Source organism: Urocitellus parryii, chromosome 15 (assembly GCF_045843805.1).
Source record: "Urocitellus parryii isolate mUroPar1 chromosome 15, mUroPar1.hap1, whole genome shotgun sequence".
NCBI classification, from domain to species: Eukaryota; Metazoa; Chordata; class Mammalia; order Rodentia; family Sciuridae; genus Urocitellus; species Urocitellus parryii.
In genome coordinates, this window is record NC_135545.1 from 42,930,545 (window position 1) to 42,956,216 (window position 25,672).

A 25,672-nucleotide genomic window follows, 5' to 3' on the forward strand; every position below is an offset into this window, starting at 1 on the left:
AAGCAGTTAAGAGAGGGGTCCTCAGCACATGGGCATTTTCTTATCGTCTGACCTGGTTTCTCTGACCAATGCTGCTGGCTCTATCCTTTCTGATGTTCCTCTTTGAATGAAGTACATTTATTCATGAAGCAGTAGAGATGCATTCCAGATGCTTAGTTCATTCTGTTTCTTCTCGGGTGAGGGAATCATATAGGTTGGCTAAATGGGGTTTGCCTCATGGAGGGGAAATTGCAGGGTTGCAGACTTCTCCTACAAAATCCAATGTGATTTTTGCATGGGGGGCTGGATTCAATTTAAGCCCAGATTGTACTAGCAGTTTGGGTGAGTGGGTGAGCTTTGTGTTCCAGGCTTGGTGTTTTAGGACCCTGATTTCATCGTGGGAGCATCTCAGGACCACCTGCTGAAATTTTCTCAAAATAAAGATGTTTGTGTGAGGTCTGGAAAAACTTTGAAAATACTTAGTAATACCACTGAACTAATACCACTGAACTATACACTTAAAAAGGGCAAATTTTTTTTGGGGGGTGTGGTACTAGGTATTGTACTTGGGAGTACTCTGTCACTGAGCTATATACCTAGCCCTTTTTATTTTTTATTTTTGAGACAGAGTCTCATTAAGTTCCCCAGGCTGGCCTTGAACTTGTGATCCTCCTGCTCAGACTCCCAAATTGCTGGGATTACGGGTGTGTGCCAACATACTGGGCCCAAGGTGGCAGATTTTATCGTATATAAATTTTATCTCAATTGAAAAAAAAAAAGATGCTATCTGTTGAATTCTCTAACTTTGGAGTAGATAGGGATGGGGGATATCAGTCTATTGAAAAAAGGTTCCACTAGGTAATGCTGGTATACTTTCCTTGGATTTAGACCCTCAGTTTTAGACTGTAGCTCTTAGTGATATATGGTCTCACCCCCATCCAAGTTTTCTGTGCATCTTCTGGCTGTCCACAGTATCATTTGTGTGAGTGAAGTTTCTTGAGTCATAGCTACCAGTGAGCAGGCCCAGAACTTGAACTCTGGTCTCACTGATACCCAAGCCTGTGGCTTCCAATCTTCCCACCTGCTTCCTCCTCAACAACCTGGGGAGATAGGGCTGCTTTTTCCCAGGAGGCCAGTTGATCTGGTGAGGCAAGCCTTGGGTTGATGTTCTGCTTCTCCACTCAGATATAGGCTTGCCTCTTGTCCTTTATCCCCAGAGATCTTCACCGGGACATGTGGTGTGATGTGGACCTGGAGAGTTGTGTCCAGAAGAGTTTCATGCTAGAGCCTGGCTGGAGGACTGCCTCCAGTTGCTGTTTCCCCTCAGTGCTGCCCTTGCAAGTGGTTAGGGCTTTTGGTTACCTAATCTCCTTCCTTGTCCTTAACATGAAATGAACAGAAATTCTATTCTACTTGGTTAAAATACACTAAAAGGAAGTCCTGTAAGACAGAGCATTGGATCAGACCAGCTGGTGCTTCTTAAATTACCGAATACCAGAGGATTCCAAGTGAGTGCTTGCAAGGGAACTGTCGATAGGTGTTGCCTTGAGCCAGAGATAGAAGGAGAGTAAGAATTTTTATTGTGTCATGATGGACCTGGCAGTGCCCTTTTAAGACCTGCCAGGGTGTCCTTAGAACCTCAGGCCCCAGTCTCCTGAGGCAGCACCTGTGGACTGTTCCTGCCTGCCTGTCAATTTTGCCTGGTCCAGCAGGCCCTGTCTTGCTCATGAGCTATCCACTGGTCAGCCCAGTCTCTTGGTCTGTTATCTTCCAGAGTGGCTACCTTAGCCTGTCCCTGAGAAAAAGTCCTCCTCTGTTCGTTCTCTGCTTTCTGCTGCCCCGCCAGTCTAGAAGACTGGCAGCAGTCACCTAGGTATCTCCTCTGCTGAACAGAGGTTCAGTTCTGGGAAAGTCCTTGAGATCACCCTGTTTCCAACTTGCCTGGTTTGAAATTTTTTATTTGGGAAGAAGATAGCAATGTCACAGCCGTGCAGTGTCATTTGCATCTCTCTCGATCTCTGATTCTTGTGAGGTCAGGTCTTGCTGCCTCACTGACACTTTCCTGTATGGCTTCTTGATCTTTTTTTGAAATCCTTTTCAATTATTATGCAATAAACACTTTTTAGCTTGTTGAAAATGTTGTCCTTTTTTTTTTTGCCAGTTTTATTCCTGTATATCTGACATCTCCAAAGAGGAGTGCAAGGGCCCAGGCCTTTAAAGGCCTTCCTGCTTCCTCACTCTGCAGGGCTCAGGACGCACTTAGGGAACATTTCCTTCCCTTCATCCAGGGGAGAAGTTGCCAGCCTGTTCTTATCCAGGGCTGTGCCTCAAAATCATATTGAAAATAGAGTGTGTTGGTTAGAAACACATATTCCTAAGCCCTGCCCCTATAGAAATAACAGGATAGAATATAAGAATTTGTGTTTTTTAAGCTTTTCAGGTAATTCTGATGCTTGAACCTAGCAAAGGATTACTGCATTCCACACAGGAATGCATGCAGATCCATTCACTCCCTAGTTCATTCAGTGTATTTAACAAGTACATATATACCATTTTGTGCCAGGCAGGGATCACTGGTGTTGGGGCTGTAGCATAGAACAGAGGCACATTCCTTGCCTCATGGAGTATTCCATGTGTATGTGTATAACAGATTGATATATACATTGTGCATACATGAACTCTCTGTGCCCCTGAAATGCATAGATCTGTAGCAGTATACAAGCGGTGTGGAAGTTTGTTCTAGAAGAGGTAGGTGCTCCTGTGTGCTCCTCTTTGCAGATCCTCAGCACCCTTGTTAAAGGGACGTGCAGACCTGTGACCTGCAAGATCCGTATTCTGCCTTCAGTAAGTATTGTATTCTATTATCTCAAGGTCTGTTCTCTCAGGTGATGTTGGATTTGGGGATTGTGAATGATTCATGAGGGATGAATTAGGTTTGGTGGAGGGAGTAGAGTTGAGTCCAATTTAGGAGCCAGCAGCTATAACACTGGGGCCCCAGTAACCACTCTTGTGATCTTCCTCAGCTAGAAGATACCTTGAGCCTTGTGAAACGAATAGAAAGGACTGGCATTGCTGCCATCACAGTTCATGGGAGGTGAGTGATTGCCTTTTTAGAGACTGACTGGCTGAGAGATTCCTCAGCCATTTTTATAGTCTCTCACTTACGTATTTTGCCTGCCTCTGCCCAACTCTTTGACAGCCTGTGAGTTCAGAGGGCACTCAGACTCCTTGAATGGGCTTGCATTTGTCTGTGTTTCTTTTATTGAGCACCTATTGGTGCTAGGCCCTGCTCTGAGCTTGAGAGACACAGAGAAAGAGAAACTCCCCATCCACATTGATATTGAAGTTGTAGAGATGGAGTGATTTGCTCAAACCTGTATCATGCAGACAGAAAGTGGTGGAATTAGAACTCTCACTCTGAATGTTTTCTTTTGACTTAATAAAGCAATGGCTTCTCCCTTGAATGACCCCAGACAGATGGCTATTCATTCATTTATTCATTTATTGTGGTACTAGAGATTGAACCCAGGGGTGCTCCATCACTGGACCACTTCACTAGCCCTTTTTATTTTTTATTTTGAAACTGGGTCTTATAGTTGCTTAGGGTCTTGCTGAGTTGCAGAGGCTTACCTTGAACTTGTGATCCTTCTGCCTCAGCCTTCCACTTCCATTCCACAGTATGCCACCACTCCTGGCAAGATGGCTGTTCTTTTGAAGACATTGCTGCTTTGTAGCTAATGTGTTCCTTTAAGAGAGCCAAGGTGTTTCTGAAGGCTGTTCTTGGTTTCCCAGTCAAATCTGCTCCCTGTGCCCAGGATGTCCTTTCATAAGGAACCCCAGACAACAGACTTTGGCTGGTGACTTCTTGTCTCTAAGAAATGTACCTTTTGGGCTCAGGACTCTTAGGGAAGAATCCAAGTTGCTGGTTGTCATTTTGACAGCCTTTTCAGAGGGCATCCAGAGGTCCATCATATACCACAAAAAGCAGAGCTACTCAGATTGAAGGCATATGGGGAGGTGAGAGCCACACATGTATTTACATGCTCTCCTTTCTTGGGCAGTAGGCTTTGGGCTAAAATTGCTTGGTGCCAAATCCTATGTCTGCAGCTTATTAGTTGTGTATCCTTTGGGGAATCACTTCTCTGAGTGCCACAGTCCTAATATGGAAATGAAAATAATTTCTTTTTTATAATTCTGTCATGAACTGTTTATGAGATTGTAAATAAAACCCTTGGCACATAGCCTGGCCATAGCCTGGCATTATTCTCTTAATAAAGGAAGATTTTTTTTTTTTTTTTTGGTGCTGGATTGAACCCGGGGTGCTTTACCACTGAGCTCCATCCCTAGTTCTTTTTTGTTTTTTTAATTTGTTTTGAGACAAGGTCTCACTGGATTGCTGAGACTGGCCTTGAACTTGCAATCCACCAAAGAGGCTTTTACCAGAAGCAGTAGGAAGACAGATTTGGGTTAGTTTTAGGAAAGACTTTCTGACCACTAGAGCTGTTGAGGATGGGCTAAAACTAGCTGGGGATAAAGGGAGACAGAGGTGGAAGCTGAGTTGGCAGGACCTTCTGAGGAATTCAGGAATGTAGCAGAGGGGACACACTCAGAAAAGACCTGTCAACCACCTCGCCTGCTTATCTCTGAGCATGGGTCAGGCGTTGCCTCAGAGTCCCTAAGACTTGCTCACTCATGCACAAGAACTGCTTTCAGTCAACTTTGGAAGGAGGGGCCTTGGGTCATGTCCTGCTTCCCCTGTGGTTTATCATGACAGCCAAGCTCTGTGGCTTGCCCTGGCTGCCCTGGGCACAGGGCCTACCCGGTGTCAGGTGCTTTTCCCCAGGATCAGCTGTGGAACTTGGCTTCACCACAGGCAGCTGTGTGGGAGTGATCAGTCTGAGCAGTAGCAGCTGTTCCCAGTCCCTTAGAGAGGATAAGACTGGGACAGTCGGGGCAGCATTCTTATAGCACTGTCTCTCATCTCTGGTGGAGGCAAGGGGAAGTCAGGGAAAGCAGCATGACCTTGGTTGCCAAGCCATTTACATTGGCCTCCTGCAGTCATGCCTTGCCTGCTGGCCTCTGAGATTTGGACTTGCCTTCTCAGCATGGACCTCGGCTGCTCCTACTCCTCACCACAGAGTTCTTCCCTAGAGATTAGGGAGGCCATTCCTGCAACCTGTCCTTGATGACCACATGGCTACCTAATCTTCCTGAGGTTCAGTAGGGAGGACAGTAGGTCTTAGCTAAGATAAACATGGGTGAGCACTCACCCTTCAGCCCCATCTCTCTCTCTCTCTCTCTTTTTTGTCTCCAAGGAAGCGGGAGGAGCGACCTCAGCACCCTGTCAGCTGTGAAGTCATCAAAGCCATTGCTGAAATCCTCTCCATTCCTGTCATAGCCAAGTAAGCCTCTCGTCTTCCTCGTTTACTTTTTTACACCCCAACTCATTCAGAATGGACTTGAGCAGGCATTTAAGAAAAGGAATGAGAACATTAAAAAATGACCATAAGGGCTGGGAATGCGGCTCAGGCGGTAGCGCGCTTGTCTGGCATGTGTGCGGCCCAGGTTCAATCCTCAGCACCACATACCAACAAAGATGTTGTGTCCGCCGAAAACTAAAAAATAAATATTAAAAAAATTCTCTCTCTCTCTCTCCTCTCTCACTCCTCTCTCTTAAAAAAAAAATGACCATAAAGGAAAAGGGGGGAAAAAAGTGGAGCAAGATGCAGAGTGGTAAATGAGGCAGAAAAGTGACTAACAATTAAGTCAGGCCACTTGCGCTCTGGTGAGCCGCTAATGTAGGGTGCAGGGCAGCTCAGGGCCCTCTGATGCCTGAGCTTGGGGAGAGTGATAAGGTGGCTGCTGAAACAGACTGATGGCAAAGTAATGTCATACCCAGGGTGACTTGTGCATGGTGCAATGGTGCAGGGGATTATGTTCATAGGGCTTTGGCTCAGGGAAAGTAATGTAGGTCACAGAAACCCAGAGAAGCACTCTGGGTAGTTATAGTACCAGGAATATGGACCAGCAGGTGTGAGGTACTGATGAGCAGCCCAGAGGCCACACCCACTTGGTACTGGGGAACTGGCCTGTGTTCAGTTCAGCCCTGCACCTAAAGGAGTCTGGGAGGTTGCAAACAGGGAAGCCCTGACAAAAGGCATACCCGATAGGTGGGAGGGAAGAACGAAGGGTTGGGGTGCAGCTTGGCACTGTGTCCCCCAGGTAGTAAATTTTGGGGGTGGCTTGGAGAACCCTTGAGCCTGTCATTTCTACTATCATCTGAGGGTTCTCGCCCCATTTGACTAGATCTGGACAGAGACTACCAGTTTCCTGATGAAACAGATGAGGACAGAGCACTTTCTGAGAGGATCCTGGAGCATCAGGGCAGAGGAAGGGGAATTATGACCCAATTGGCCTTCTTCCAGACCCTCATGATCACCAGTATATCCTCCTTTCCAGGTTTTGACCCAGTACTTAGAAGACATATGGGTGGTTACTCAGTTTGGGTGTTTTAATTTCATGTCTTCAGATGTGGGCTGGCATTTGCTACTGTATTGGATGAGGGAAGAGGAGGAAAGTAAAAGGCCTGGAATACCTAATAAATACCAGGCATGGTTTGGATTACTTTACATATGTTATCTTACTTAGTGAGATTATAATCTCCATTTTGCTAAAGCTCTAATAACTGAAGTGACTTGGCCAAAACCCCACTGTTAATGAGTGGCAGATCAGGAAGTTGCCTTTTTCTGAAAATACTGGTAGGTTCCATAATGAAGACACACCTAACCCTCCTGTTGCTTTTCAGTGGAGGATCTCATGAACACATCCAGCAGCATTTGGACATAGAGGAATTTCGACAAGCCACAGCTGCCTCTTCAGTGATGGTAGCCCGAGCGGCCATGTGGAACCCATCCATCTTCCTCAAAGAGGGTCTGCGGCCCCTGGAGGAGGTCATGCAGAAGTACATAAGATATGTACGTGTCTGCACTTTTTCAAAACCCCCATTTCTGTCTGCCACAATCCTTCAGAGAGCACTTTATGGGGGCCTCCAGCGGCCAGCAGCCCCTGTTGTTCTGCTCCTTTCCTTTTTAGCTCTTGGAGTGTGGCACTGAGTCTCATCAGCTGCCATATGAAGAGAAGATGCTAGGATGTGTGCCCCATCATCATCTTCTAAAGCTTTCAGAGGTATAGAGGTCATAGCAAGGACCTTCTGGATCCAGGATACTGCTGAGACCCCACACACATGATATTGTCTTCTTTCTCCCTCACACTCCACATGTCCACATGCCCATGCACATGGACAAAGAGGTTTTGTGTCACCGAAGACAGTCATGGCTCTGTGTTGGAACAGGTGCAGCCAAAGCCAGGAAGAGCCATTGTAGTAGTCATTGCTGGAGACAGATTATCTCTATAGAGATTTCTCACCTGATTTGACTTATCTGTCAAAATCACTTCTAAAACTTTTCTATTGCTAGTTTCTAGGATGCTTTGCTATGAGTTAGGGAATAATCTAACTTTAATGCTCTACTTAATGAACAGAATTTTCTAAAACAGTTTCTTTCCATTGGGAGCACAATGGTAGCACTATGGGCATTTCCCTGCAAAGGAATTTTTTTTTTAATTTTAATGAGTTCACACCTGTTCTGTTTTCCACAACTGTGGGACTCTGTGGGACTCTTCTACACATCTATAGGCTGAGACTGAGTGGTCCTCAAACTCTTCAGTGAATTGGACCTGGGTGGAGAATGTAGCTCTTGCTCAGAGCAGGGTTCCACCTTCTTTAATCCTAGGGCTTACCTGCATGGAGCTACTTATGTCCTCTTTAAGTTATGGCCATACATGTGGGGTTCCCATGGCCAAGCAAGCTGGGGATGGTAGGAGGACTTGAGCCTTTGTCCAGAGCTGGGAAGCCACTGTCCTAGAGCCTCCTCTCTTCAATACTACAGCCCTCATCCCCTAGGTTCTAGATGTACTGTTGGGCAGTTTGGTTACAACCAGTTCTCCAGTGGTCTGGGTCAGCTAGAGGCAAGGGACTTTGCCTCGTCCCAGGTCAGCTTTCCATCTCTTCTGGCCAGCTGGCAGATGTATAGCAGAGAAGACATGTTTAGCAGTGCTGAGTCTGCTCACTGGGTGAAAGGTGATGTTATTACTCCTGCTTCACTGTCCCTTGGCAGCTTTCAAGAGGGTGTGTTGTCAGAGAAAGAGAGTGGACTTAAGTGTCAGCAGGGCTGGCTTCTGGTCCAGCCAGATGTCTTCAGGTCCAAATAAGCTGAATCATGGCTCTGCTGCTGGCTGGGGCTTACCCACTTATTTCCCATTTTGTCATGAGTATATCATAGCACCTTCCTAGGCACTGATGATAAAGACTCAGGCAGAGATTCTAAAATATATAATTATAGAGAGCAAGGGCTAGGAGGAGAATCTGAAGTTTTTATCTACTATTGCTCTCCTACCCTGTCCTTGACCATGTGGGTGTCGATGGTACCCTTGGGCAGTCATCTTTCCTTCCTGAGACTCACTTCCAAGGCTGTGGAGTGGAATAATAGCTGCACTTTGTATAAAGATATGAAGTGACATATAGTATATCAAATATGCTGGTAAATGGAGCTGTACCCTACCCTTGTAGGGGAAGTTGGAGAGAACTTAATCAAGATGTCAGAAGAGAAGGTACACCAGGCTCTAAGAAGACTCTTACCCCTGTCTTTGGTGTTCCCCTTCCCTGTAGTAGGTTTTCCATCATAGTCCTTGGTGGCCAAAGCAGGGCGGGGATTCCTGCACTTCTAGACCTCAGGCAGGAAAATGTATTTCTGATTGTGGGCCTTGACTGTGACTCTCAAACTTTGTACCACCAGCTGGAGGAGTAGATGGCTTTTATGGGGTCACACTGCCTTGGCTGTAAGCATATCTCTGATGCCCCTTGGATCCTTTTTTTCTTGCCACTGAAGCCTAGCTCAGGCCTTGGCACCTCCTGGTAGCAGATGGGCTCACACCAGTTTTCTTCTCAGGCGGTGCAGTATGACAACCACTACACCAATACCAAGTACTGCTTGTGCCAGATGCTGCGGGAACAGTTGGAGTCACCCCAGGGAAGGTTGCTCCATGCTGCCCAGTCTTCTCAGGAAATTTGGTAAGAAGGGCAATGAACTATCCATCTGTCTTTGCAGATGTTTCCCAGGCTTGACCTTGAGCCTTATGATGGCCACAGGGTGTCAAGCTACATAACTTCTGGACGGTGATCTGTAGGAGTGAGGTGATGGTACAGTTTTGCCTCATAGAGTGGGGTACTTTCAAAGCTTTGGAATGTTCTAATCCTAGACTCATCTCAACAATAGGGTTTTGTGAAGTAGGGCACTAGTATATTAGAGGAATGCAAAAGATAGGCTTAGGAATTCCTGAGGAGGAAGGGGCTTTTCCATTAACAATCCTATAACATGCCAGGCTATAGTCAGGAGAGGTAGGGCTATTGAATAGAGCCTCTGGCCTGGGCCTGTTCCCACACCCATTACATTGCAGTTTGAGAGGCCACTGTTTGGTCCTCCAGATCTGGTGTAGCTACAGCTCAGGTGGTTGACACTGGAGGTACTTCATAGCTTAGCCTAATCCTGGCTCCTATGGCTCCCTGTCTACCTATCTGCTTTCATACCTCCATACCTGTGCTCCTGCTGGGTCCTCTGCCTAGAAAGCCTCTCCCCTTGTCTGTATCCTCCAAGAAGCCCTTCTGAACCAATCTCATCCTTAGATCCATCCACTTGCAGGGCCTCCAGCCCTCAAGATACTTCCCAGAGGGAAAATATTTGCCAGAATTATTCTCAATGCCCCTGGCTTGTGGCATTGATTCTTTCTCTACTCCAATAGCTTAGGTAGCTGGACCTTGGTTCTTGGAAGCTCCAAACTGAGTATAATTCAGCAGCTCTGGTGGTACCTACCTCAGTTCCAATTAGGTCCATGGCAGCTCTTTGAGGCCAGATGGGAAGTTGGGAACCACTCAGTGGTCAGGCCTCCATCTCTTCCTGCCATGGGCTGACATAAAGAAGAAGCTGCATAAATCCCAGGTGCTTAATCAGTATAGGGAAACTCTATCACAGCTGCTGGGAATACCCACTTGTCTGGTCATCATGGGGGAGAGACTATAAGTAGTGGGGGTGACCTTAGGACCTTTTCCACCCAGCCCAGCTTCCCTGTTCAGGGACATTCATTCTAGCTTCCTGTCTAGGTTAATAATGGGCTGGGCAGGAGGCTTTTGTTCTGGCCAGGCCCTCATGGCATTTGGTGCAGTTGATTATCAGTCGTGGGGCCCTGGGTTCCTAAAGTACCCTGAATGCTGCTCTACTAAGGTGCCTGCTCTGTTCTACTTCCTCTTATAGTGATGCCTTTGGCCTTGGTGCCTTCTATAAGGAGACTACTCAGAAGATGGATGCCCGGAGGGCTGAGCTCTTGGCCAAGACTGCAGAGAAGGTGGGGGAACCAGTTGAAGATACCTCTGGTGTCATTAAAATGGCTGTCAAGTTTGATAGGTAGGTTTCCAGCTTAGCCTTAGCATGGGCCAGGGCCAGTACCTTCAGAGTATGACTAGGCCAACATGCTGGTTGCTGTATGTGCTGGGCACAGTGGCACATGCCTGTAATCTCAGCTACTAGGGAGGCTGAGGCAGGAGGATTACAAGTTTGAGACCAGCCTGGGCAACTTCTGAGACCCTATCTCAAAAAATAAAAAGGGCTGGGGATGTAGTTTAGTGGTAGAGTGCCCTGGGTTCAATCTTCAGTATCCCCAAATGCTTAGGTACTACAAATCTCCTTGGATACTTGTTTTTTTTTGTTTTTTTTTTAATTTTTAATTTTTTAGTTGGACACAATACCTTTATTTTATTTGTTTACTTTTATGTGGTGCTGAGGATTGAACCCAGGGCCTCACACATGCAAGGTGAGCACTCTACCGCTGAGCCACAACCCCAGCCCCTGGATACTTGTTTGGTTTGGATACTTGTTCCCAGAGAAGGCATTTTCAGCTAAGACAGTCCCTGAAAGCCCAGGCAGGACTGTTTGAGGATGTGCGTGTTGTCTCAAGAGCAACCAAACTCTACTTTTTCCCAGACCAATCCCTCTCACCCCTTATGGCAGGGGAACTTGTTTTCTATTCCTAAAAGTCTATGCTTCTTTCCCCCTGGCCTTGAGGAACTAGCTGCCTACATGGAATTCCCCAACAGCTATAGGAGCTTCACCTTCATTTGACTCTGGATCCCTGCCCACATCCACTGTCCTCACCAGCTCTGTGGTTCCCTCTTTAGGCAGAAGTAGCTTCATGCTTATTTTTACTTTATTTTTACTTTAGATTGTGACTCAGCTCTCCTACCTCCTTCCCCCTCACCCCTGTTCTGGCGATTGAACCTGGGGTGCTTTACCACTAAACTATATCCCTATTCCTTTTTATTTTTTTATATTGAGTCAGGGGTCTCACTAAGTTATACAGGCTGACCTAAAACTTGCGGATCCTCCTGACTCAGTTTCCCAAGCCACTGGGATTACAGACACTGGGATTACACCACTCCAGGCTTGTGACTCAGCTTTGAATGGTGCCCTCATCCTTGTCCTCTGCCATCTGATCTGAGCCTTTCTTCAGTCCCCGGACCCAGACCAGAATCCAGTCTTCTCTGGCAAGACTGTGTGGTGGGGGTGAGAGGATGACTGTTGGGCAGTCACATGCCAGAGGGAGCTCCCAGTGGGAAGTTGAAACATGTCCCTCCTACATTGTCACTCTGTCTCAGACAGACTCTGACATCAGAGTTCATTGTGTCCATGGCAGCAACAGATTATTTTGACACTTGGCAGATGGAGTCAGAGTGGGCACTGAGTTAGAATCCTGAGCTAAGTTCCTCACCTTTGTCTACTCTCAGAAATCTTGTGTTGTGAAGCAAATTGGACCTTCCTTCTTGGTTATTAAAGACTATTTTTAAAATAATTTTTAAAAATATTTTTTAGTTACACGGACACTATATCTTTATTTTATTTTATTTTTTTTTTAAAGAGAGAGTGAGAGAGGAGAGAGAGTGAGAGAGAGAGAGAATTTTTAATATTTATTTTTTAGTTCTTGGCGGACACAACATCCTTGTTGGTATGTGGTGCTGAGGATCGAACCCGGGCCGCACGCATGCCAGGCGAGCGCGCTACCGCTTGAGCCACATCCCCAGCCCCCTATATCTTTATTTTGTTTATTTATTTTTATGTGGTGCTGAGGATCAAACCCAGGGTCTTACATGTTCGAGGCAAGCACTCTACCGCTGAGCCACAACCCCAGCCCTTAAAGACTGTTTTTCAAGATCGAGTTTTAGGATTCTCTCCACCTTCAGTTTCCCTAGAATGCTGAAGCCCATCTTCGCTTTAGGTAGAACCTAGTTACCAACCACTGGCAGGAAAGGAAGGGGAGCCCAGAGGAGTAGGCATAGGACCCTTAAGGCAGCAGCCTGGGGTCTCAGTTCCTGCAGCCCCTATCAGCTGAGTGGTACCATTGGTAAGAGGGGGAGTGGAGATGGTGAGTGGTTCCTGAATGCTTCTTCTCCTTTCCATAGGAGAGCCTATCCACCCCAGATCACCCCCAAGATGTGCCTGCTAGAGTGGTGCCGGAGAGAGAAGTTGGCACAGCCTGTGTATGAGACGGTGAGTTCCTAGCTGTGACTGCCCTGCAACCAGCCATGGTGCTCCCTCCAGTGGTGCCATCGCCTAGTACACCCACAGTTCATATCCTGAATTCTAGACTATTTGGCTAGTGTCTAGCTTTGCCCTCTAGGCATGCAGAAGTTGCTTGTGGCTGGGTCAGTTGCTGATAGCCCTTCCCCTCTGACCTTGGACTATTGTCCAACTTGGCACGTATATCTTTGGATTGGACCTTAGCCAGTGGGGCACAGAACTGGGGCCTAGACATGGGGCCTGTGGTGTGGAAACCTTGAGATTAAAACCTTGCTTCACTTCTTTTGGTCATTCCTTGTTTAGGCTGCTCTGCCTCTTCCAAACAGGCTTGTACCTTCTGTGCCTTGTGTCCCCTTCTGCCAGAGTGACTTTTGCAACACAAATCTAACCTCTGTCTCCCTTGCTCAAGTTATCAGCTCCCCAGTGCCTGTAGGATCTAACCCAAGACCCTCAGCATGGAGCATGTGCCTTGCTGCTTCAGGTCTCATCCACTCATCCATATCACCTGGTCTTCCAGATGTATCTTCTCTGTCCCCACCCACGTCCTCTTTCACCCCTTTGCCATCTGGTAAACTCCTCAGTAGGAGGAGGTCCCATATTCGCGGGCAGTTAAGGACTTGACGGCCCTTTGTTTGGGTTCATGACAGAAATTTTTTGTTAATTTGTATAGGTGGCTTTTTTTCCTTAGAAGATGCACCTCCTTTTACATGGGAGGAGCATATGAATAGACAGCCTTCAGTTGCATTAAGTTAGAAGAACTTCCCTTTACCTGCCTTTGATGCTATGGGGCAGGTGGGCCTTGAGGGCAATCAGCCCTTTTTCCTTTGTCCTCTGTACCAGGTTCAGCGACCCCTAGATCGCATGTTTTGCTCTGTTGTCACCGTTGCAGAGCAAAAGTACCAGTCCACCTTGTGGTGAGTTTTCTTATCAGAGGGTATGAGGCTTGGGGTGGGAGGTCCTGAATCCAGCATTGGTCTGGGAGGGTTGGGTGGATGGTGTGCCTGAGCACTGATGTCCCTGCATGATGACACTTTATTCAGTTTTATCAGAATCTCTGCTAAGGGTGTATAAGAGTAAGAATTCCTGGCCTTTCATCCTGCAACCTGCCCACCTGTCTTATTTCCCTATTACTCATCTGCCCAGGGACAAGTCCAAGAAATTGGCGGAACAGACTGCAGCCATCGTCTGTCTGCGGAGCCAGGGCCTCCCTGAGGGTCGGCTTGGTGAGGAGAGCCTTTCATTGTACAAACGCAAGCGGGAGGCTCTTGACCAAGACTCTGGAGGCCCCAGAACTCAGGAGCCAGCCCTGCCTAGGGAGCTATGCAAGAAGCCCTTTGTGACATTGGGAAGTGGTGAAAAGAGAACCCTGGAAGGTTGGTGACTACTGTCCCTGCCATGGTAACCCTCTCCATGGGCGTGGCACTGAGGTGGCCTTGACACTGGAGCATGAACCAAATGCCACTTGGTCAGTTTGCTGGCCCTGCCTGGCAAGAGTGTAGGAGGTCCAGGACTAGGTCATCAGTCTGGAACACAGGCCAAGGAATGCCCAGGTGTGTATCACATTTCTTCTGACTGGCAGGGCCAAGTTCCTAGTGATTTGAGTATTATCTTTGAAAACAGGAGCTTTTCATGTGGTTTATCCCTAATTTGACATTGGTACAGTGCAATAAAGACACCTTCCCACTGTTACCCATGGCTGACTGCTTCAGCCCTGGGCATCTTCACACATAGACTTGTGTCCTAGCATGATTACCTTCCAAAGCATGTCCCCTGCACATCCTTATAGGTATGATGGAGCTGGGGGATGGGCTATCAACTTTCAGGCCCACCAAACTTGGGTTGACCTAAAAAGGTCCAAGAGACCCATTCTAACATAGGAAACATGAGGTGTTAGGCTTTAATTGACTTTCCTTAGAAAGAAAAAGTAAATTCTTACTAAAAAAAAAAAAAAAGGTAAATTCAATAGAATTTGGGAAAGGACTAGGGTGTCTGCTGCCCCATTAAGTGACCAGCCCAGTGGGGTGGGGAGTGTTGATCTGATTCTTCAGTCTTTAAGCCTGAAAGGTGATTGGAGCTCAGACCTGGTGAAATACCTGCTTTGTATAGTGGGCACTGGAAGCTGTGGGTGACAGCAGTTTGGCTATTGCATTCACAGGTCACACCCACTCTTCCCCTGCCCCATCCAACTTGGGGCGGAAGGAAGTGGCAGATTCACTTTAATTTCCTCTTGGCAGTGAGAAGCAAACAATCAGCCACTACCTCCTCATCTCTTGGGGCCTCCTCCACTTACTGGGAGGGGCATTCTGACCAAAGGTCTCTGCCCAGCTCCGCCCCCATTTCCTCTGCTGTAAACATGCTGTGTGTCCTCCCCTTTTCTATGCACTATGAGGGGAGGATTCCCCTCTGGGCCAAGGCTATCTTCCCTACATCTCCCTTGGATCAACCGAATGGCTCTGTGGCAACCTGACCTAGCGTCTGGCCCCCTTTCTAGCCAGTAGCCCTTGTCTCCATGGGTCTCTGAGTCAAGGGTTTGGTGGGTGAGGCTTTGTCCTAGTCCCAGTGCTACCCTTCCCTGTCACCCACACTTGCTTTTTTGTGTTGAGATAAGAATACTCAATCCCAGCTGCCTCCCAGAGCCTTGGAACTGCGCAGACAGAATAGCCCCAGTGGAGCGCCCCCTCTGTCACTGGGGAGGCATTGATCTTTTCTCCTGTCAGTGTGGTTTTCCTGGGGATGTCTCCTTCCCCTTCAGGGTTAGGTTCATTGATGGGCCATGGGGAAGGACAGGTAGGGATAGAGTTCTATTAAGATAGAGGCTGGAGTTTGGAGCCTCTGAGGGCATAGGGGAGAGGCTCATTCACTAGAGTCAGGTAGGGAGGGGCTGGTTACTTTATGTCTGGTGACTGAGGACGTTTGGCATAGGTCCTAGTTGAGGGACTGGGGTGCGGGGGCTCAATGGTAACGCACTTGCCTGACACGTGTGAGGCACTGGGTTCGATTCTTGGCACCACATATAAATAAATAAAGGTCTATCAACAACTAAAAAAAAAATAAAAAAAAAAAAGGTCCTGGTTGAATATGTTGGTCCTCAAACGGTCTCACTTTATTGCACCTCAGTGGTAACCTGCCCAAAGCCTGGGACTGAGAGCCTTAGATAAGCCTAAAGACTTTACCCACCATTAGTGACCATGCCTACCTTAAATTAGGCCACTTAAAACCCCCAGACCCCTTTCTGGGCTAGTAGCTACAACACTTATACATCCATTTACCCACTTTTGAGGCCTTTCCCTTAACTCATATTTTAGGGACAAAAGGTTGTGTTTTTTTCCTAATATTTATTAGTTATTGATGGACCTTTATTCATTTATTTGTTTATATGTGGTGGTGAGAATCTAACCCAGTGCCCCACACATACTAGGCAAGTGCTCTACCATTGAGCCACAACCCCAGCGGACTAAAGGTTTTGATATGAGCACAAGAGGGAGAGGTGAGTAAGATTGGAGAAGGTGGCAGGATTTTCAGTGGTATCCAATGGTAAAGAAGACTGGATTTGTGCAAAGGTGAAGAGGAAATCTCTTAGATCTACAGTTCCTTATCTTAGGGCCTCCCTGGATATCTTGCGACTGCCCTCTGGACTGAGACCAAACCCCTCTGCCTAGTGAGGACAAAGTGCTGACCTATCTTCTCAGCATTCTCAGCACCCTGTGCTGACTCCAGCAGCTAACTTTCTGAGGGTGTAGTTGGCTGGTCTTATCCTTTCCACCCTGATTTGGGAGCTGCACAAGGGCAGTCCTTATGTCCTTTATGGCCAGTGTTGGCCTGGGGGTTGGGGAGCAAGCACAGAAGACTAAACCAAGACTTCAGATGAGAGATTCATGGCATGGAGAGGAGGAACTTGTTTAAATTGAGTTTCCGCCAAGCCTCCTGTTTCCCCCTTGAGTGAAATAAGGGGCTGGGTTGGGCTAAACTATACCATCCTATGGCTTTGAGGACACAGAACCTTCAACAGTGGGACCTCAGGACCAGGCCTGTGGCAGCTGGTAAAAGAAATATCTTTATCTGATATTCAGGCCTGGCTGGCATTCACACATGAGGGAGAAGGGTGTTCCTGCATTCTACTTCCCTGGCTCCTGGGCTTTCATTTCATAGTGCTCTTACGTAAGGAGTGGATCAGATGACCTGCAGGGCCTTTGGAACTTGTCTTATAAAGAGATAATGAGGGGAGATCTTGGCCCTTGCTGGGAAAGAGGGTGGAAACAGTATGCATTTTTGGGTGTGTGTTTATAGGTCCCTTCATAACCTGCAGCATCCTGGCTATTGTTACTTTTTTTTTTTTTAAAAAAAACAAAACCAATTGTTCCCTGCAGTTGGTGGCCACTCCTGCTCCAGACCTCATCATTCCTTGTTAAATTCTCAGTTTATTACAAACCAGAAGTCTGCCCCACAACATGACCCATTCTAAGTGTTCTCCAGATGCTGTCCTTGCATTGCTGAGCATTTAATAAATGGGCAAATTTTTCAAGCCATCTACATTTTGTCTGAGGTCCAATTGGGGTATAGGGGTGAAGGAGCTGGCAGGCCCTGGATCTCTCTCTTGCCTGCCTTTTGGTCTGAGTGGCTGAGCTCCTGGTTCAGGTGAAATTGTGTCTGGAGGGAAAGAAGACCTGGGATAAGGGTCTATTTTCTAAATGCAGATGACAACCTGGGAGGTATGTGTATAATGGTGGGGAAGGGGAGTCATCCTGAAGTTGCTTTAAGTTTTGTGCGGTGGGGAGGTGAGCTGACTAAGCTTTTGGCACCTTACACTATACCAGGGTCATATTGCATGAGGTACTAATAGGTGGGCCGTTAACTTGAGGCAGAGGGCTACAGAGCTGGAATGGCATTAGGGCTCCAGGTTGGAGATCCTCTGAAGGCAGGACTGCTTGTTGGGAAGAACTTTCTACCTAAAGCCATTTTTCCCCCTAGTTGGTCAGTTTGTCATCTCCTGCCTTTAACCTCATCCAGCTCCCCATTCCAGTGTTCCATCCAGAATTCTGATCATATAATACCCTTGCTCTAAACCCTTCCATAGCTCTCTACTGTCCTCAGGATATAAATCCAGGCATCTTGAAGTGGCCTACAGATCTCTGCCCACACATCCAGCTTCCCCTTTGTCTACTGCTTATTGCAGGTACTTTCTGGTCTCCAAGTCTTTGGAAGTCTGTTCTTTGCCTGGAACAACCTTTCTTACCTCTTGCTTGTATCTCCTGTTCTTACCTCCCCTATGAAGGTCCTGCAGCCAGGGAATTTTGAACCTTTTCAGAACTGCTGGCACAGCTCTAATCTCTTTGCACAGTAATTAGAGATTTGCTGTTACCCTTTCCCTGACCCCTGAAGGGAGACTTAATTTATCTCTACATCCCCAGATCCAGAGTAGGTAAAGGCATACAGCACTGGGCAGGAATGAACTGGTCCAAGATGAATGTCTCACATGCTCAGGACATTCCTAGTTCTCCTGACCTAGTTAGGTTCCCCCTAGGGCTCCCTGGTAGCTCAGGAGTCACTGAGATCTCTACAAAGAGCTCCACCTTGCCTCCTCTCCCAGGGGTTTTTGTGGGTGGTGTGGGTATGCTGTAGGCCCTGTGAGGTGGCACTTTTCAGGCCTCCCATCTGCACCCAAGCCTCTTGAGGCAGCACCGTGGGTTCCTCCAGTAACGCTTTTCAGGAGAACACTATGCCCTGTGGGCCTTTTGCCAGGGGCAAGGAGCCCGGGGAGACCATCATTAGTGCCTCTCCTGACTCCCTGTCTACTCAGGAGCCTCAGTGGATCCCTCAAGTAAACAAGCCCAAGCTCAGAGTCCCCAGACCCAAGAGGCAAGGTCTTGGGCCGTCCTAGGAGAAGGCAGGCCTCTGGGGATGGACGGGACAAGATCCCTCCTGCAGTCATGGCTGTGTATGGCGACATAGAGGTCAAAACTGAGTGGCCCGAGATCACAAGGAGTTCCCTGCTCTGCCTGCTCAACTTTGATAGGAAGATAAACCCTGCCCCTCTGTCTTTTCGATGGAAGCCACACTGCTTCCAAGCAAGGCAGGCTAGTGGGGCAGACAAAGGTGCAACCACCAAGACGCGGGCCCCTAATCCACCGTAGAGGGTCTGTTGCTACCCATTTCTGTGGGCTCCATCCACTCCCTGCTCTTTCGAAATACCACCGCTGAGGTTGGGATGGAGGGATGGGATTGAACCCAGGGGGCGCCTAACCATTGAGCTACGTCTCCAGCCCTTTTTATTTTCTATTTTGAGACAAGGTCCCGCTTAAGTTGCTGAGGCTGGCTTTTGCGATATTCCTGCCTCAGCCTCTGCCACCTGAGTCGCAGGGATAAGGCGCGCGCCACCGCGCTCAGCAGCTTTTATTTTTGCTCCCGCTGACCTCGAGATCACACAGCCTCAGCCTTCCGAGGTGTGGGGATTAAAGGCGCGTGCCGCCCAGGCGGGCCACCATACATTCTTTAAATCAGGAGTAACTCTAAACGGCCGCCCATCATCAAACCCATAACCTTACTGGTGCTCCTTCCTCGACGTGAACTCTGCCTAATGAGGAAAGGCATCTTCTCCAATTGGCCTGTGGTGGTTTCCCTAATCCAACTGAAGAGGACTATGGGCTCTAACACGGGCTTGGTTTAGGAGTTCCAGAGGGAACAGAGGCGTAACTACAACTCCCGGGAGGCAACAAGGCCTTCGTGTCCCTATTCACGTGACTTCCTTCTCGCAGACAGGGAAGTCACACGATGGTTGGCGAGGGGCGGGGCCCGCAGCGCTGCCGGCCTACGAGTGGCCGGGTCGGATGGGCGCGCGGCAGGGGGCGGGGCCGGGTGCGCGGTACGGCGCGGGCGCGCGCCAGCAGCGGCGGTGGTGGCGGCGACTCTTGGGGGGCGGGGAACTTTGGCCAAGGTGGCGGTGGCGACTTAGACACCGCAACTGGCGGCGTTTTTGCAGCTTCTGCTGCTGCTCGACGCACGGCCAGCTTTCTACTTCTAAACGAAACGCTCAGCGTGGCGGGCCACGCCCGGAAAGTTTGCCGAAGAGCCACGACCTCCTGGCCGGCGCGGCCCGGCATGAAGCGGCGCTGAGGAGCCCGCTGCCGCCGCCGCTGCCGCCGCCGCCGCCTGAGGAGGAGCCGCGGCATTCCGGGCCACGCCGATGACTACTGCAAACTGTGGCACCCACGACGAGCTCGACTTCAAACTCGTCTTTGGCGAGGACGGGGCGCCGCCGCCGCCGCCGCCCCCGGGCTCGCGGCCTGCAGGTGGGTGCCGGGCCCGGCGGGACTGAGGAACGTGCCTCTCCAGGCTAGTGCGAGCTCGCTTTTGCCTGGTTCTCCGATTGTTCGGGCACTGTTAACCTGGTGTGAGTGAGCGTACTGGGTAAAGACAAATTTAAAGAGCTGAGGAGGTGTGTGAGTTGCTGTACCGTGGAAGTGGCTGCTCGCTTGCCTGTGAAGCAAACTAGGGAGGAACTTGACTCCGGGACGCCAGTGGCCGGTGCATACCCGGGGTTTGGAGGCCGAGGGTCGGGGCCGCAGCCCAAGTGGCGTCTGGTTGTCGCTCCTTTGCCAGCGTGGTGCAGAGAAAATGTTATCTCAGTGTTATGTGAGGCGCACTTGGTATTTCATCTGTGCTAGGTTGTTTTAAAAATTCTTCTTCTTTTTTTTTTTTTTTTAAAGAGGCGTATTTGAGGGGTAGGATTCTTTTAAAATTCGTGTACTGTTTTAAAAAATTTACGTTGCTAGGGAGTAATGCTTTCGGGATAACTTTCAGTTGTGCAAGTTTATGGCCTATACCTAATTCGGAGTGTAATTATAACGGAATTTATCTGAAAACTGTTTTCTTGCTACAAGAAAGTGTAAGTTTTGTTTTGTTTTAAAGTAGGATATCTTTTTCATAATTATCCTAGAAAGTTCTGAAAGTCTTGTTTTAAGAGAAAGCTCTCTCCTTAGAACATTTTAAAGGAGATCGTAAATTGGGAAAGCTGGACACTGTAATTCTTGCAGGTCAGACCAATCAGGAAATTGAAACAGGACGACTGGGAACTTGGGATTCTTCTATGACCTGGTTTGGAATACTGTGGTTCATTAAGTTCAGTTACATATGCAGGAGAACCCAAAAAAGTGGATGGGTAGGGTAATCTCTATTTATTCTTTCTGGGTATTTAGGTGAATTACTTCATTTTAATATTGATGTTTAACAAATGGTTCTCTAGAGTTGAATTGGAAATTTACCCGAACGTGAGGCATAAGAATTCTCTGGGCGCTTCAATACTTGTTTTATAAGATCTTTTTATTCTTTATGTTTAGGTGTCTTTTTCAAAGTAATAAATAATTTGCAATAGTTATTTATTGGCTGCATTTCTTTTCCGTTTTCTTTTTCTTTTTGTACCGGGGATTGAACTCAGGCCACTTGACCACTGATATCCCCAGCCCTATTTTGTATTTTATTTAGAGAGGGTCTCACTGAGTTGCTTAGTGCCTTGCTTTTGCTGAGGTTGGCTTTGAACTCACCAGCCTCAGTCTCTCTGTACAGGCAGGCATGCTGGCTCTTTTCAGTTCCACCAACATTTGAGCATCTATTATGTTAAATGTGGTGTTACTTTGATGCAAAAAGGACTGGCTTCTCAGGAGTTGGGGCAATAGTTGGAGGAAACACATAGTCCAAATAACTAGGCAGATTGACTCATGATGTATTTTGTAACAGAGGAAGAAACAGGAAAAGTGGAATTTGTGGAGAGGATGGCATTAAATTGTACTCAGATTATTGGGACTAAATAAAATAAAAACAACGTGTTAGAGTACGTTATAAAGAAGATAAACAATTGATACCAACTTTCCTAGGCACAGATTTTGCTAGGGTCAATTATACACTAAATATATAATTAATAAAGGTGTTAACCAAACATGAATTTTAAAAGGGTGTTGTCATCTAAGTAGGAATTGTATGTACATCAGAAGAAGAAAAAAAACAAAACACCTTTTTTCTTTGTGATACTGGGGATTGAGCCCAGGGTGCTCTGCCAACTTGAGTTAAACATTTTTTTTTTGGGGGGGGGGGTAGCCTTTTTTTTTTTCTTTAAGGGTAGTGGGAATTTAACTGGGCTTTATCTTTAAACCCTTTTAAAATTTTATTTGAGACAGATTCTTTGCTAAGTTGCTGAGGCTGGTCTTGAGCTTGCAATTCTCCTGCCCACGTCTTCCCAAGTTTCTGGGATTACACATGTGCACTACCATGCCTGGCTTTTTATTTTTTACTTATTTTTTTGGTACCAGGGATTGAACCCAGGGACACTTAACCACTGAGCCACATCCCCAGCCCTTGTTTATTTTGAGGCAGTCTTCCTAAATTGCTGAGACTGGCCTAATTGTATGATCCTCCTACCTCAGCCTTCTGAGTAGCTGGTATTACAGGTGAATGCCAGTTGCCCCCTGCAGAAATAAACGTTTGATATTAAAATGAGTCTTGATTTATAATTGATATTACTAAAGGTAAAATGAGTAGTTTTATTTATGACAAAAAAAGTCCGCTTTTCTAACTGGTAAAGTTTTTAAAAATTAAGGTGAAGTACATGTGAATAAGTAAACTATTTTCAAATCAACAATTTACTGTCATTTAGTACACTCATAGTATTGTGCCTTACCACTTCTAATTCCAGATCATCTTCATTACCCCAAAAGAAAACTTGTACCCATTAAACCTCATTCTTCTTCCCCTCCCAGCCTTTGGCTACCAACAATCTGATAAGTGTAATTATGAGTACAGTATGTTTCCAGGGATTGATTCATTCTGTGTATTTCATATAAATGAAATAATATGATATATAACCTTTTGTCTCTGATTTCTTTCAATTAAGATGTTTTCATAGTTTGTTCACTGTCTATCATGTATGCATACTGCATTCCTTTCTGGAGCTAAGTAGTATTCCATTGTGAACATATAACTCATCACAATATATTTATCTCTTCATCCAGTGATAGACATTTGGGTTGTTCCATCTTTTGGTTATTGTGAATAGTGCTGCTGAACAGCACTGATAAGTGTAATTATGAGTACAGTATGTACTTTAAAGGAATTAAGTAGATTAATTGAATGCTTTTGGGAAGGTAGAATATGCAGTGAGGTAGGCCATGAGAATAAAATTGGAGAATTGATCAGTACTTGGTTGTTTAAATGTATTTACTTGGTTTTGGATTCTTTTCCTCTCTGGAATGGAAGCTCCTTGAGAGGAGGGTTAGTGTTTGTATGTTGTTAATAATTATATTGTTCTTCGTTGTGGCTAGCACACTGCTTTGATGTAGTAGGCACCTGATATTTATTTAATTAATAAATAAATACCATGTTAAAAATTAAAAAAAAATATTAAGTTGTAGATAGACACAATACCTTTATTTTATTTATTTATTTTTATGTGGTGCTGAGGATAGAACCCAGTGCCTCACAGGTGCTAGGTAAGCGCTCTACCACTGAGCCACACCCCCACACCCCCCATGTAAAATTTTGAGTCAGTCATTTTTTTCCTAGTAGATGAAGTTAATGATGTTTTTTCAGTTCTTTGCTTTTGTTGGTTTAATTTCATAAGGTAGCAAATCATGATAATTTGGGCCTGCAGTGGGTATGCATCTCTCAAAAGGTTTGAGGGTACTTAGCACATCTAAATTTTTTTTTTAATTTCTCTTTCTTTTTTGGGGGGGGGGCACATCTAAATTTTCATACAGGGAAAATATTTTTGAAAAATGTTTGGTGGGAGGAGGAGATAGAGAGTAAAGCCAATCTAAAGGGCTGAATTTAATGTGTGTGCTAAGCAAGCTTGCTAAAGCTTCTACACAGTAGATGATTTGTGGCGTACTTGATAGCATTGAATATATATATATATATATATATATATATATATATATATGATTTTATATATATATGATTGACTTTTTTAATGTTTTGCTTATTGAGGTGTTTTGAGACTTTTTTTCCCATTGAAGAAAATTTAAGACTTTAGAGTCTTTAGTTGTTTTTTATTTTTGTTTTAGCTCCCAGTGCTTCCTCTGATTTTCCCAGTTAAAACGGGAAAACTATTTTATTAGACTTTCTTCTTGTACCCAGCTTCAAATTGATGATACCTACCCCTCAATAGTAAATAGAGACTTTAAAATAGGTACCTGTTTAATATTAATTTCATTATTTGCCATTGTAAAGACCAGCTTCTGATACCCTATTTTGGTGTACTAAATATATATCTAATTTTGATGTTATAATAAACTTTATTTTGCAAATTCAGAGTTTCATTGTGAAATATTGATTTTCTAATCTTCAACGGGAGTCACTGGGAGGAATGTATGCTACACTGTGTAGTATCTTAACCTACTGCAGTTTCCTAAAAGAAGCAATATCTTAGTTATAATACATATTTTTGTAAGAAACTTTATTATAAGATTTAATTTTGCCAGGTATTACTTAAAAAAAAAAAACTTGTAACAAGTTTTTTCACATGTGAAATTGAGGAACTTTTCTCGGATGATCTATCTATTTATTTATTTATTTGGTACTCAGGGGTACTCAACCACTGAGTCAATCCCAGCCCTATTTTGTATTTTATTTAGAGACAGGGTCTCTCTGAGTTGCTTAGTGCCTCACTTTTGCTGAGGCTGGCTTTGAACCAGTGATCCTCCTGCCTCAGCCTCCAAAGCCACTGGGATTACAGGCATGGGCCACCATGCCCACTTTGGGTGATTGTTTAAGACTATGATTTAGTGTTTTTGTCTTGTGCTTGGAGATCTGCTGTATGTGTTCATTATAATTTATTGCCTCTTAGATTATTTTCTCATTTTTCAGTTTTATTTTTTACTCAAGGGTTTTATTTTGATGCTCTTTAATGGTAGTTAACATTTTTTTGTAACACAATAGGCTGGTTCCCCCCACCCCTGCTAGTTGTCAAATTTGGTTTTAGACATTTTATCTGTTTTTTAAAATTCTCTTAATTCTAGTCTTTATTCTTTAAATGTTACTTCTTTTCTCATATTTTACCAAGTAAGTGTAAGTACTGAAGGTCATTTGCTTTTTATTTATTTATTTTAGTTGTCGATGGACCTTGATTTATTCATGTGCGTTGCTGAGAATCCAGCTCAGTGCCTCACACGTTAAGCAAGCACTCTACAACTCCGGCCAGGTCATTTCCCTTTTTTGGGGGGTACCAGGGATAGAACTCAAGGGTACTCAGCCACTGAGCCACATCCCCAGTCCTGTTTTGTATTTTATTTAGAGACAAAGTCTCACTGAGTTGCTTAGTGCCCAACGGTTGCTGACCAGTCTCAACCTCCTGGGCTGCTGGGATTATAGACTTGTGCCACTATGCCCACCCAAGTCTTTTGCTTTTAATTGTTTTTCCCCTTTTTTGAATTGTTCCTGCTGCTGTAGGGAGTGAAAGGTGGTGGATTTGCTAACCATTGTAAGTATAATTGGATATTTAAATTAGGATTAAAAAAGGGAAGTTGTTTGTGTGGTTTCCTGTAGAAATTTAATGGTATATTTGTACATCTCATTAGTTACTGTAAAGGATGATTTGATTGCTGCTAATCCATATTTTTGTACCATAGGCCACCTTTTTCTGTAGACTTGAATGCAGTGAGAATATGAAGTAGAGTCAGTGATAAATATTTCACCATTTCACTTGGAAAAATAAATATTTCATTGAAATGCTTCCTTGATTGGGATTGGAGGATGTTTCTGTGGTTATTAGCAGAGTTTCATGGTAGAGATTAGTGAATAAATGAGTTTTAGTGAGTATGAGGAAGAACCCAGGGGAAGAAAATTCAGTGTCATTGTTGTGTTTAAAAACATTGACCATCACCATTTGACCTAGCTATTGCCCTTCTCGGACTATTCCCTGAAGACCTTAAAAGAGCGTACTATAGGGATACTGCTACATCGATATTCATAGCAGCACAATTCACAATAGCTAGACCGTGGAACCAACTTAGATGCCCTTCAATAGATGA

General features: G+C 45.8%; 2 protein-coding genes across 8 annotated transcripts in view; both read left to right on the forward strand.

Annotated features, from left to right (window-relative positions):
- The window catches only part of LOC144250264 (tRNA-dihydrouridine(20) synthase [NAD(P)+]-like), a 63,165-nt gene extending 46,167 nt beyond the window's left edge, over nt 1-16,998 (forward strand). For all 6 annotated transcript variants that reach the window (XM_077792772.1, XM_077792770.1, XM_077792773.1 and 3 more), the window contains 9 exons: nt 2,758-2,823; nt 3,003-3,073; nt 5,295-5,381; nt 6,785-6,953; nt 8,985-9,106; nt 10,344-10,493; nt 12,542-12,629; nt 13,500-13,573; nt 13,803-16,998. In XM_077792772.1, coding sequence (XP_077648898.1) covers nt 2,758-2,823; nt 3,003-3,073; nt 5,295-5,381; nt 6,785-6,953; nt 8,985-9,106; nt 10,344-10,493; nt 12,542-12,629; nt 13,500-13,573; nt 13,803-14,040 — 1,065 coding nt within the window. In that variant the 3' untranslated portion in view covers nt 14,041-16,998. The remainder of the gene's footprint in view (nt 1-2,757; nt 2,824-3,002; nt 3,074-5,294; nt 5,382-6,784; nt 6,954-8,984; nt 9,107-10,343; nt 10,494-12,541; nt 12,630-13,499; nt 13,574-13,802) is intronic.
- Nucleotides 16,999-19,839: 2,841 nt separating this feature from the next.
- The window catches only part of Nfatc3 (nuclear factor of activated T cells 3), a 97,683-nt gene continuing 91,850 nt past the window's right edge, over nt 19,840-25,672 (forward strand). For both annotated transcript variants that reach the window (XM_026404483.2, XM_026404485.2), the window contains exon 1: nt 19,840-19,945. In XM_026404483.2, the coding sequence (XP_026260268.1) occupies nt 19,840-19,945 (106 nt within the window). The remainder of the gene's footprint in view (nt 19,946-25,672) is intronic.